General features: G+C 42.5%; 2 protein-coding genes across 2 annotated transcripts; both read left to right on the top strand.

The window, feature by feature from the left end:
• Positions 1-211: 211 nt before the first annotated feature.
• On the top strand, positions 212-1,903 carry LOC136716149 (serine/threonine-protein kinase N2-like). Its single transcript, XM_066693644.1, has one exon. It carries the CDS (start codon positions 235-237, stop codon positions 1,321-1,323), a length of 1,089 nt encoding a protein of 362 aa, XP_066549741.1. The 5' UTR covers positions 212-234; the 3' UTR covers positions 1,324-1,903.
• An 8,151-nt stretch (positions 1,904-10,054) lies between these two features.
• LOC136715798 (serine/threonine-protein kinase N2-like) lies at positions 10,055-12,218 on the top strand. Its single transcript, XM_066693180.1, has one exon. The coding sequence runs from the start codon at positions 10,078-10,080 to the stop codon at positions 11,164-11,166; it is 1,089 nt and encodes a 362-aa protein (XP_066549277.1). The 5' UTR covers positions 10,055-10,077; the 3' UTR covers positions 11,167-12,218.
• The last annotated feature ends 1,402 nt before the right edge of the window (positions 12,219-13,620 follow it).

Below are 13,620 nucleotides of genomic sequence, written 5' to 3'. Positions count from 1 at the left end.
CAAAAAACACACAGCCCAGCGGCCTCCTCCAGCGAAGGCAGCCACGCCCTTGAGAAAAGCTGCCCCCTTGTGATTGGCCCTGTGAGCAGGACGACACAGGAGGATGCAGAGGAGAATTCAGACTCCCTGAATGACCCTATTGATCTGGAGGAGGAGTTTGAATATCTGGAAGAGAATGAACGTCTGGAGGTCGAGTTTGAACGTCTGCAGAAGGAGGAGAATGAACGCCTGGAGATGCAGGAGTTTGAGCAGCTGGAGAAGGAGATTGAAGACCTGGAGGAGTTTGAAGATCTGGAGAAGCTTCTCGAACTCCCACAGCCAGATCTGACGGGGCAATTTCATTGTTGTCTGGAGGATTTCAAATGTGTCACTGTTCTAGGGCGCGGCGCATTTGGAAAGGTGCTGCTTGCGGAGTCGAGAAGAACCACCCAAAGATTTGCCCTCAAGGCCATTCAAAAAAGAGGGGTTGTTGACAGTCAAGATGTTGCAAGCCTCATGTGTGAGAGGAGCGTCTTGCAGACTGTGAGCAGCGTGCACCACCCTTTCTTGGTGAACTTCTACGGCTCCTTCCAGACTGAGGAGCACTTGGTCTTCATCATGGAGTACGTCGCAGGGGGAGACCTCACGCTGGACGGAGAAGCGATCTCAGAGCCCCGGGCTGTATTCAGTGCTGCTTGTGTGGTGCTGGGGGTGGATTTCCTGCACAGGCACAATATCGCACACAGGGATCTGAAGCTGCCCAACCTGCTGATGGACAGACGAGGCTTCGTGAAGATTGCGGACTTCGGTCTGTGCAAGGAAAATATGGGTGCAGGTGACCGGACAAGTTCGTTCTGCGGGACTCCTGACTTCCTCGCTCCAGAAGTCCTGTCGGAGGAGTCCTACACCCGTGCAGTTGATTGGTGGGCACTGGGGGTCCTGCTCTTTGAGATGATGGTGGGCGAGTGTCCTTTTACCGGAGCCAATGAGCGGGATCTGTACGAGAGTATCGTGAATGATCCAGTGCCATTCCCCCAGCACCTGTCAAACGAAGCAGTCTCCGTCATGACTAGGCTGATGAGCAAGAATCCTGCTTGGCGGCTCGGGGCCGGAGAGCGAGGCGCCCAAGAAGTGATGCAGCACGCCTTCTTCAGGAGCGTGGACTGGCCTGGGCTGGAGGCACAGAGGGTAACGCCTCCATTTGTGCCCAACGTCAGAGAGCACAAGGATGTGGGCGATGAATTAACATCCGAAGCCCCAGTCCTCAGTCTTGGCTCCAGGGTCCTCAGCCCGGAGGAGCAGGACTTGTTCCAGGAGTTTGACTTCGTCGCGGACTGGTATTAAATGCCACTGGAGAGATGCCAACACTGGAACAAAGAATGACGACGCCACCCCAGGCAGCCCCATCCCGACTCCAGGACACCGCCTTCTCAGAGGGACCTCGTCTCCACCAGCACTGGAAGAAGTTTTTGGCTGTGGAGGAGAGCAGCAATAAGAAAACACATGTGGACCATCAAACGATTAGAGAAAGAAATCAAACAAGATAATTGACTGTAAAAAATTGGAAGTTGACTAAAGTTAAGGCAACCAGCTGCACAGTATAGTCAGCTTTTGGGCACAATGTTGAACAAACTAGAATTAATGATTGCTTTCATCGAGATTCCTTGCCCAGCAAATGCTATGAGTAAATTCATTTGTAAGTTGAATTAACATGAGATTAAACATTGCAAGGACTTAAAGGTTTATATTAGGAGGACTTGAATTCCTGGGTTGTCTTAAGACAATTTTTTAAACATTGCATTGATTTTAAGTATGTGTGAATAGAACTTGTACAAACAAGCTGAGTTTACTTAGAAAGGCTGTGCAGCTGGTTGCCTTAATATTGTGAGCTGATGCAATTTTGTTATCTTCTCACTTCATTGCATTAAGGACAGAAGACTTTCTTGCTCACTTCCAATAAAATGTTGATTTAAACAACAAACATTTCATGCACTTGAGTGTCATTCAAACATTGGTGGCTTAACAGCCACAAAATCCTATTCAAAAGAGAATACTGTAGCCTGTGCTTTAACCCTTACATGCATGAATTACAAGACATCCGTCTTCCCCCTTCCTTGAAATGACTGATCTAACAGTGGACAGGTCAAAACAGCTTTTCCAATGCATTCTTCTCAATCATGTTATGTTAGATGAGTGATTACTTCAAGAAGGGGAAGAAAGGATGTGAAAGGGTGTTTTCTAAGATAATTAGAACAGGACTTGAAAAGTGAACACTTGTAAACATTTGGTTTGGGCATCAACGTGGCTCTAAATAACATTTCTGAAAGTAAAATACCTATTTTCTAAAAATAGAAAAATGTACTGAAAGGATATAGGGTACAGGCTGAACATCCTATTCCATATATGCATGACAACACCTGTATTGTAGAAAGTCCACTACAGTGCTTTCTTTCTTTCATACCCAGAAAAAAATGTGATGTTTGTCACACCATACTTTAAATTAAACACGCTGCTTGCACATCCAAGAGGTTCTGTATATCCTATTTACAACCCAAAATAAGTAGAAATGTTCCCTGGTACACATAAAACAAACCAAAACTTGGTCAAACCCAACATGATGTTTGTCAGACCTTATTTAAACTGAAATATTTGGTTTGCACATCCAAGTGATTCTGTACAGCCTACATATTTATTTTTGAGTTTGACACCCCTGCCTTAAAGTATCTCAGTGTATCAAATACAGAGTCATGTCTGATGCCTTGCACCTCTGTTGTTTCCTCACACAATGTCTCAACTGATGAATCTTAACTCTCCACACTTCTAAGTGGGCCTGTAGTTGTAGGTGAATCATGAAAAACCTCTCGAGTCACAAGGCAATACCGGTTTTCATTTAAACCAGCAATGCAATGGGATCCTAAATTATCTCCAGTAATGCAAAGCACAGTCCCTTCAATGGTACTGCCATCAGAAAGAGGAAATCAATTTTCTTCTGAATTGTTCAGATCTTGAGGAACAAGACACCTTCTCCTGCCCAAAATCCTTCAAATCTTTCCCAGTGCAGAGCAAAGCCACTTGCATCTGTTATGGATCTGAACATTTCCGAGAGTAAAATACACAGCAAGGACTTTGTGTTTCTTCCTAGCTGAACCCAAGGGATCAACCCCTTCAAATGCATCCTGATACAAAATGAGTTGAAGACACAACGGACTGGATTTCAAAAGCTCACCATCATTTAAGTCACAAAACACATTTGGTTCAGAAGAAATGCAGTCTTCCCATACTCCAGTTCCTCCCCAGAGACAGCAGTTTTCACTGTGTGTACTGAGCAAACCGCTCAACTGGATTTGCATGTTGCAGGTAAACACTGTCAGGCTGAACCTGATTGAAGTTGTTCACACAGGACCGCCTCCTTCAATGCACTGTTTTAAGTGGATCTTCACAAGCAGCTTTAAACACATCACTGTGTGAATACAACGTGCTTACACATCAACACTAGCAGACAAAGCGCTAACTTGTGTTAAATCGCCAGTCCTGCCCTCTGTGTCCTCTGAACACCCATTTTAAAGCAAGTGCCAGGACTAAAAACTAGCGTGAAAATACAGCTGCTCAAGCCGGCTCTATTCACCGATATCCACACGACGCCATTGAAATGCCAGTTTACACCAGTCACCTCCTCCCCCTTTTCCATCGCAAGCTGTGTCCATAAAGGCCCAATTAGTAGTTAAATGACTTCACAGCCTTTTCAATATTGACTTAAAACACCCAAGTGTTTCTTCCTAATTGATGTAAATGTCAAAGACGGTACAATTGCAGAGCTTGCAGTCATTAATTTGCCTATTTAAACTACGGCTGTTGCAAAATGTAGTATTTTCAGCTCACTCACCGATATAGGATTCAGCCTTTGATGTTTAAATACGTTTTCTGTATTCTCCTACTTTTAAAAGAAATCTTAGTTATTCATGGTGACTTTTTTCTCTCCACACAAACCGTACACTAAAGAAACAGCATCTTTCCATTCCCTTGCAAAGCCTTGGCGCCAGACTGAGCATCATCTGATTGGCCAAAAAACCCGCCAAACACTGAGTATCAATACAATTATATATACATTTGGAGATGGTTTAAATATGATTTTTATTCAGATATTACATGCAAAATTCGAAATAAAATGCAAATTATATTACAAAAACATTTATTTCGGTTTTCCAGGTTCCCGCGTTCATCTGAGCTAACTTTTTTTTCTCCGCCTATTATGATTTAAAATGATTAAACTTTTAAAAATATGAATGTTAAAGTACTGTAAATTAAATGGGACAATTCCCAGCAGGCACTGGACGTCATTTCCACGTTGTTTCGTGGTTGAAATGTAGTGGCGACGTGGATCAACAAGAATAAAACCGCTATTCAACGGGGATTTGGCAGCGATTCATCAACGAAGAAATAGACGTTGTGACAAAACAATCAAACAGCCAGATGACAAACACAATATCCTCTCAAACACATGCATTTCCACAGACGGTACTTTTATCATGGGTGTATTTGAGTGGCATGGTAAAAAATTCACACAATTCCCCTTAATACATAAAACATATATATGTAAGTGTGTGTGTGTATATATATATATATGTCTGTGTGTATATATATATATATGTTTGTGTGTGTGTGTATGTATATATATATATATATATATATATATGTGTGTGTGTATATATATATGTGTGTGTATGTATGTGTGTGTACATGTATATGTGTGTGTATGTATATATATATATATATATATATATATATATATATGTGTGTGTGTATATATACACTCACCTAAAGGATTATTAGGAACACCATACTAATACTGTGTTTGACCCCCTTTCGCCTTCAGAACTGCCTTAATTCTACGTGGCATTGATTCAACAAGGTGCTGAAAGCATTCTTTAGAAATGTTGGCCCATATTGATAGGATAGCATCTTGCAGTTGATGGAGATTTGTGGGATGCACATCCAGGGCACGAAGCTCCCGTTCCACCACATCCCAAAGATGCTCTATTGGGTTGAGATCTGGTGACTGTGGGGGCCAGTTTAGTACAGTGAACTCATTGTCATTTTCAAGAAACCAATTTGAAATGATTCGACCTTTGTGACATGGTGCATTATCCTGCTGGAAGTAGCCATCAGAGGATGGGTACATGGTGGTCATAAAGGGATGGACATGGTCAGAAACAATGCTCAGGTAGGCCGTGGCATTTAAACGATGCCCAATTGGCACTAAGGGGCCTAAAGTGTGCCAAGAAAACATCCCCCACACCATTACACCACCACCACCAGCCTGCACAGTGGTAACAAGGCATGATGGATCCATGTTCTCATTCTGTTTACGCCAAATTCTGACTCTACCATCTGAATCAACAGAAATCGAGACTCATCAGACCAGGCAACATTTTTCCAGTCTTCAACTGTCCAATTTTGGTGAGCTTGTGCAAATTGTAGCCTCTTTTTCCTATTTGTAGTGGAGATGAGTGGTACCCGGTGGGGTCTTCTGCTGTTGTAGCCCATCCGCCTCAAGGTTGTACGTGTTGTGGCTTCACAAATGCTTTGCTGCATACCTCGGTTGTAACGAGTGGTTATTTCAGTCAAAGTTGCTCTTCTATCAGCTTGAATCAGTCGGCCCATTCTCCTCTGACCTCTAGCATCAACAAGGCATTTTCGCCCACAGGACTGCCGCATACTGGATGTTTTTCCCTTTTCACACTATTCTTTGTAAACCCTAGAAATGGTTGTGCGTGAAAATCCCAGTAACTGAGCAGATTGTGAAATACTCAGACCGGCCCGTCTGGCACCAACAACCATGCCACGCTCAAAATTGCTTAAATCACCTTTCTTTCCCATTCAGACATTCAGTTTGGAGTTCAGGAGATTGTCTTGACCAGGACCACACCCCTAAATGCATTGAAGCAACTGCCATGTGATTGGTTGGTTAGATAATTGCATTAATGAGAAATTGAACAGGTGTTCCTAATAATCCTTTAGGTGAGTGTATATGTGTGTGTATGTATGTGTGTGTACATGTATATGTGTGTGTATATATATATATATATATAAGTGTTTGTATGTATATGTATATGTGTGTGTGTATGTATAAGAGTGATGGCATTTTTTAAATCTGTTTTTCAGGTGGTTTAAGATACACCCTTAGAAGTAATGTGTAGAAATTCTACACAAAACATGTGTTAATAGTACTAGTATGACACATTTTGTGTTATTTTCTACACAATATGTGCAGTGTACTGTCTTTCTTCTAACACATGACAATAAAGTAATTTCAGCCAAAAAAAACGATGTTTGGAGTTTTCATTGTATGTTCATCCTGTGTTTTTTTCCTGTTCTGTTTTTGTATAGTTCACACCAAGAAAGTGTAATTTAGTTGTTTTATTTTCTTCTCACCCCAGATTAATCATGTTATCTGTCATCTCTCTCTCTTTCTGTGGTTGTTTGCCTTTGCTGATTAAATTGATATTGAAGGAATGTTGACAATTCAACATTGATTCCATTTGCAAATCCAACCAATTTTCAATGTATATTCAATGTTGAAATATGACGTTGAAACAACGTTGTTTCTAATGTATTTTGCCTGCTGGGTTAACAATTGTTAATGTTCCAATTTAATTGACAGTAGTTTAACACTTATCTCTTTAAAAGTTCAATCATTTAACTTCATTATTTCATTTCCTCAATTGCTTTAGCAAAATATCCGCTTTATAACATTACACAAATACCAATCCAGAACACAGTGCAACAATGATTTTTCTAACTAAAAGACATGTATTTACAGCAGAGTCGGCAGAATTTACAGAGAAGTGCAGCGACTCTCACTGTCCCTTCAAGTTGAACTTTGAACTCTTGCAGCAGCTTCCCCAGATGTTGACCATCATGGAGTTTGACAGTGAAAGAAGCTGTTCACATTATTACTGCATTATTTTGGAAAAAATACTAATCTGTGTGAAAATATGTATTAAGAATCAGGGTTTTGGTAGTTTTTATGCAGATTCTCTTCATCATTTTGAAAGCAGTTTCTCTTTTGTTGAAGATGTAAGATCACTGTTAGTATATGACCAGGTCACAGCTATGCAGGCTTGTGATACAGTTATCAAGCTACGCTTTGCCAGAGGTGGGTTTCTGTCTGGTATTACAGGGGAATTACATTGTTTTTTGTTGTTGCATATGTCTCTGTGTTGCCATAACTGTTTAAGTTAAACCATTTAATACATTTTTTTTAATATTCACAATCAATTGTGTTGTCAGGATGGACTTTAAGTATACCTACTCAAAATGTACCTCAAATCATAATATTAAGCTGTTTTGGCAAAAGTATAAAAGCAATTTATTTGTGGAACAAAAGAGGCCAAGTGAAGCCATTTTAACACACCATCAGATTGAACTGCAATGTACATTAATAATAATAATAATAATAATAATAATAATAATAATAATAATAGTGGGCCTAAACAGCCTTGACAACACAGAGAAGCATGCAACACAATACAGATCATTCAGTGGCACTTTATGAGAGCGTACAGTTTCACAGAAGGTGATGAGCATTACTAATTAGAACTACAAAATGAAGACTTGCTGAATGTTAATAACATAGTCCAGATTGGAGCTAATCCCACCACCCGTGTGTGTGCTCGAATTTGAGTTAAATGTGTTGATTCTTGTATCAGACAGGCAATTCAGCTGTAACATCAGGTTTAAGGACACATAAACTGTAACACATACATTGTAAACTGTTTTATGGTCTACAGCTGTATACACATAATATTTCAACATTAGATTTTAAAATAATTTCTCCACTTTAATTGTATGCTTAATAAACCTTCAAATTGTAACACTTGTGTTACAGTTCTTAACCGTTTATTTACAGTGGTTTAACATTCAAGTAAAAAAAACAGTTTTCAACATTCATTATCATCGTTTATGGAAAGTCTGTAATATATTTTTAAAGTTGTGAACACTGATTATATGGTAGTTTGTCATTAAAGAATGAAACACATATTTCAACCTTCATTATTACAGTTAATTCACATTGAAAACTACAGACGTGTCCAGTGTAGCCTGTCTGTTCAGATACAGTGTCTGAGCGGCAGGATGCTCAGGCGCAATTGAGCGCACAGTTTGCACATTTGTGTCCACGTTGTCACAGCGCTGCCAGGCCGCTGCTTTGTCACCGACCATCCTGCAACCTTGCACAGCATCCTATACAGCCCACAGCACGAAAAGCATCTCAAACACAAGATCTGGACACACAGAAAAGTGTTCCTCCAACTCCACACGTAAATAAGAAACATGTCTTCCTCATGTGAAGGAGATGGGGGTTTAAATGACATGCTCTTTAGCATGTAGCAACAGCAAATGCACAGCCACACAATGTGCTCGCAGTCTGAGCCTTCAGCCCATGACTCAGTTCAGATTGAGAAAAGGGTATTATGTGTAGGCACATTTTCCCAACACACAGATGGGTATACCAGCTAACCTGTACCAGGCTGGCTCAGATAAAATCATCCTTCCCAGCATATTTCCATCAAGCCAGAGACAATTTGTGGCCAGGCCGGCACACTTTGGTTTGGATTAGCTGTGTGAAAAGGTTATTGCTGTCTTTTTTCCAGGGCACTTTAGTAGTATATTCTACACAATATTGTTTAAAAATGCTGTCAGTGAGCTATTTGAATGCAAACGTGTATTGTCCTCCACTTTTGTAGATCTCCACATCGATAATTGTGTGTGTGGACCCAAGTATCTCCAATCAATACCATCTCAGTACATGAATTGATTGTAGTACATGATTGATTTTGATATTCACTTATTCAGAAAATCCCATTGCGCATGCGTTTGGACCTCTCTCTGCTTTTGTTTCAAATGCTAAACAATGAGACACAGATTTAGTTTGCAAGTCTCCCAACTGCTATATGTTTGCATTACCTATATCATTGTATATCGGATTGCAAAACACACAGCGGGTGTCGTCTCATTGCTTTCTTGGAAACACGCTGCGGTTCACTTCATATGGTTTCATGCCTAATTCGGATTAGTCCCTACGCGTCGCGCTCAGTTTCACAGCGCATTGACAGCTGATGAGCGCAGCGCTGTCACTGCAGTCAGACACCGTGTTCACACTGCAGACTCGACCAATACAGTCACTGAAGACAAGTGTGCGCTGCTTCACTAGCACTCACTCGCCTCTGCGTTTCTCTGTGCACATGTGAGCGACATCACCAGTGCATGTGCGCACATATGGCTGATAGACGTGGCAGAGAGTGAAATGAATACAGTCCAGTCGTCTGAGCTATACTGTCGGTGCCGGTATTTTATTTTGCGTGGCTTGAGATGCGTCACTCATGACGCGTTTCTCCGCCCAGGGCCGCTGCGCTCATATTGACAGACAGGCCGCATCGAACACTTTCAAACACGGGTGCAAGTTTACACCGGCCCAGCAGCGTCACATATTAGTTGAGGCGGCCCTGGGCCAGATGCGTCCTTTCCCCGAGACAGCGGAGGAGATCCGCGAGCGAACTGTGCCCCACACGTCACCATGGCGACGTGAACGCTATGACGTCACACTGGGTCCCGATACATAAATAGCGCTGCTTGAGCCGAAGCATTCAGATCGTGAGCTCACCTGACAGAGTTGACGACCCACGACACGCCTTAGCGACCCGCCTGTTCTTGGACCATCTACCAGAGAAAATGTTTTTTCCGGGGAGAATCCTGCCGCTAGTTTTTCCAGCAGCGCTGGTGCTTATGGGCTGGTATTGGTATAAGTCGCGCAAGAACAAGCCCGACGCCAGTACCGACACGGAGGAATGTGCTGGAGAGGAGCTGCAAAAAACACACAGCCCAGCGGCCTCCTCCAGCGAAGGCAGCCACGCCCTTGAGAAAAGCTGCCCCCTTGTGATTGGCCCTGTGAGCAGGACGACACAGGAGGATGCAGAGGAGAATTCAGACTCCCTGAATGACCCTATTGATCTGGAGGAGGAGTTTGAATATCTGGAAGAGAATGAACGTCTGGAGGTCGAGTTTGAACGTCTGCAGAAGGAGGAGAATGAACGCCTGGAGATGCAGGAGTTTGAGCAGCTGGAGAAGGAGATTGAAGACCTGGAGGAGTTTGAAGATCTGGAGAAGCTTCTCGAACTCCCACAGCCAGATCTGACGGGGCAATTTCATTGTTGTCTGGAGGATTTCAAATGTGTCACTGTTCTAGGGCGCGGCGCATTTGGAAAGGTGCTGCTTGCGGAGTCGAGAAGAACCACCCAAAGATTTGCCCTCAAGGCCATTCAAAAAAGAGGGGTTGTTGACAGTCAAGATGTTGCAAGCCTCATGTGTGAGAGGAGCGTCTTGCAGACTGTGAGCAGCGTGCACCACCCTTTCTTGGTGAACTTCTACGGCTCCTTCCAGACTGAGGAGCACTTGGTCTTCATCATGGAGTACGTCGCAGGGGGAGACCTCACGCTGGACGGAGAAGCGATCTCAGAGCCCCGGGCTGTATTCAGTGCTGCTTGTGTGGTGCTGGGGGTGGATTTCCTGCACAGGCACAATATCGCACACAGGGATCTGAAGCTGCCCAACCTGCTGATGGACAGACGAGGCTTCGTGAAGATTGCGGACTTCGGTCTGTGCAAGGAAAATATGGGTGCAGGTGACCGGACAAGTTCGTTCTGCGGGACTCCTGACTTCCTCGCTCCAGAAGTCCTGTCGGAGGAGTCCTACACCCGTGCAGTTGATTGGTGGGCACTGGGGGTCCTGCTCTTTGAGATGATGGTGGGCGAGTGTCCTTTTACCGGAGCCAATGAGCGGGATCTGTACGAGAGTATCGTGAATGATCCAGTGCCATTCCCCCAGCACCTGTCAAACGAAGCAGTCTCCGTCATGACTAGGCTGATGAGCAAGAATCCTGCTTGGCGGCTCGGGGCCGGAGAGCGAGGCACCCAAGAAGTGATGCAGCACGCCTTCTTCAGGAGCGTGGACTGGCCTGGGCTGGAGGCACAGAGGGTAACGCCTCCATTTGTGCCCAACGTCAGAGAGCACAAGGATGTGGGTGATGATTTAACATCCGAAGCCCCAGTCCTCAGTCTTGGCTCCAGGGTCCTCAGCCCGGAGGAGCAGGACTTGTTCCAGGAGTTTGACTTCGTCGCGGACTGGTATTAAATGCCACTGGAGAGATGCCAACACTGGAACAAAGAATGACGACGCCACCCCAGGCAGCCCCATCCCGACTCCAGGACACCGCCTTCTCAGAGGGACCTCGTCTCCACCAGCACTGGAAGAAGTTTTTGGCTGTGGAGGAGAGCAGCAATAAGAAAACACATGTGGACCATCAAACGATTAGAGAAAGAAATCAAACAAGAAAATTGACTGTAAAAAATTGGAAGTTGACTAAAGTTAAGGCAACCAGCTGCACAGTATAGTCAGCTTTTGGGCACAATGTTGAACAAACTAGAATTAATGATTGCTTTCATCGAGATTCCTTGCCCAGCAAATGCTATGAGTAAATTCATTTGTAAGTTGAATTAACATGAGATTAAACATTGCAAGGACTTAAAGGTTTATATTAGGAGGACTTGAATTCCTGGGTTGTCATAAGACAATTTTTTAAACATTGCATTGATTTTAAGTATGTGTGAATAGAACTTGTACAAACAAGCTGAGTTTACTTAGAAAGGCTGTGCAGCTGGTTGCCTTAATATTGTGAGCTGATGCAATTTTGTTATCTTCTCACTTCATTGCATTAAGGACAGAAGACTTTCTTGCTCACTTCCAATAAAATGTTGATTTAAACAACAAACATTTCATGCACTTGAGTGTCATTCAAACATTGGTGGCTTAACAGCCACAAAATCCTATTCAAAAGAGAATACTGTAGCCTGTGCTTTAACCCTTACATGCATGAATTACAAGACATCCGTCTTCCCCCTTCCTTGAAATGACTGATCTAACAGTGGACAGGTCAAAACAGCTTTTCCAATGCATTCTTCTCAATCATGTTATGTTAGATGAGTGATTACTTCAAGAAGGGGAAGAAAGGATGTGAAAGGGTGTTTTCTAAGATAATTAGAACAGGACTTGAAAAGTGAACACTTGTAAACATTTGGTTTGGGCATCAACGTGGCTCTAAATAACATTTCTGAAAGTAAAATACCTATTTTCTAAAAATAGAAAAATGTACTGAAAGGATATAGGGTACAGGCTGAACATCCTATTCCATATATGCATGACAACACCTGTATTGTAGAAAGTCCACTACAGTGCTTTCTTTCTTTCATACCCAGAAAAAAATGTGATGTTTGTCACACCATACTTTAAATTAAACACGCTGCTTGCACATCCAAGAGGTTCTGTATATCCTATTTACAACCCAAAATAAGTAGAAATGTTCCCTGGTACACATAAAACAAACCAAAACTTGGTCAAACCCAACATGATGTTTGTCAGACCTTATTTAAACTGAAATATTTGGTTTGCACATCCAAGTGATTCTGTACAGCCTACATATTTATTTTTTGCTTGCAACAAAAGCTGTACTGCATAATATCCACTACAGTGCTCAGAGTTCTTGATATGAAGAAAACTCGATTAACTCAAACTTTGTCAATCTCATGGATGATGTTGATCACACCTCACTTGATTATATAATTGATGAGATATCTAGACTTCTGTGGGTGGAGGTTATCCTCACAGCAAGAGCTTGGTTGTGAGAGACTGCACCCTAGCAGAGCACTGAGAGCCAAGGTCCTTCAAGACCAAAAATCACCTCAAAAGCATATTTCAGTTATTTTGGGAAATCAATGTTCAGAGTGTAGAGAAGGCCAAACAGCAGAGCAAATGGAGTAGGCAAATCACTGACATCTTAAAATACAACAGCTTCTTCTAACACAACGGCGACACTCTGGACTGTTGTAAATGAGTTGGAGGGCTACATCATCCTCGATGGCTGTGAGGATGCCAATGTTGATGCCTTTGGTGCAGCTCTCCTTGGGCTCAGTGTCCTGGATACAACAGAGAGTTGAATTTGTGGAATAAGTGAATATCAAAATCAATCATGTACTACAATCAATTCATGTACTGAGATGGTATTGATTGGAGATACTTGGGTCCACACACACAATTATCGATGTGGAGATCTACAAAAGTGGAGGACAATACACGTTTGCATTCAAATAGCTCACTGACAGCATTTTTAAACAATATTGTGTAGAATATACTGCTAAAGTGCCCTGGAAAAAAGACAGCAATAACCTTTTCACACAGCTAATCCAAACCAAAGTGTGCCAGCCTGGCCACAAATTGTCTCTGGCTTGATGGAAATATGCTGGGAAGGATGATTTTATCTGAGCCAGCCTGGTACAGGTTAGCTGGTATACCCATCTGTGTGTTGGGAAAATGTGCCTACACATAATACCCGTTCCTCATTCAGTGCCCATGCTCTTAAATGCTTTCCAATATGTCCAACAAACTGTCTCTCATTAAAAGCATTTTAAACTTGCATAGCCCACAATACAAATGTTGAGTTTTCTTGACTTACTGCCCTTGCATGTAATCGTGTAAAATACTGTTTTATTTGGTGTAGTATTTTACATTTCATGAATAAAAACAATTCAATTT

This window comes from Amia ocellicauda, chromosome 20 (assembly GCF_036373705.1).
Source record: "Amia ocellicauda isolate fAmiCal2 chromosome 20, fAmiCal2.hap1, whole genome shotgun sequence".
Taxonomy (NCBI): Eukaryota; Metazoa; Chordata; class Actinopteri; order Amiiformes; family Amiidae; genus Amia; species Amia ocellicauda.
The sequence above is the reverse complement of the archived record's forward strand: the minus strand, read 5'-3'. Positions and strand labels throughout refer to the sequence as shown.

Excerpts from the sequence above, each read along its gene's own strand:
- LOC136715798 (XM_066693180.1), top strand. The coding sequence starts at position 10,078 with ATGCAGGAGTTTGAGCAGCTGGAGAAGGAGATTGAAGACCTGGAGGAG.
- LOC136716149 (XM_066693644.1), top strand. The coding sequence starts at position 235 with ATGCAGGAGTTTGAGCAGCTGGAGAAGGAGATTGAAGACCTGGAGGAG.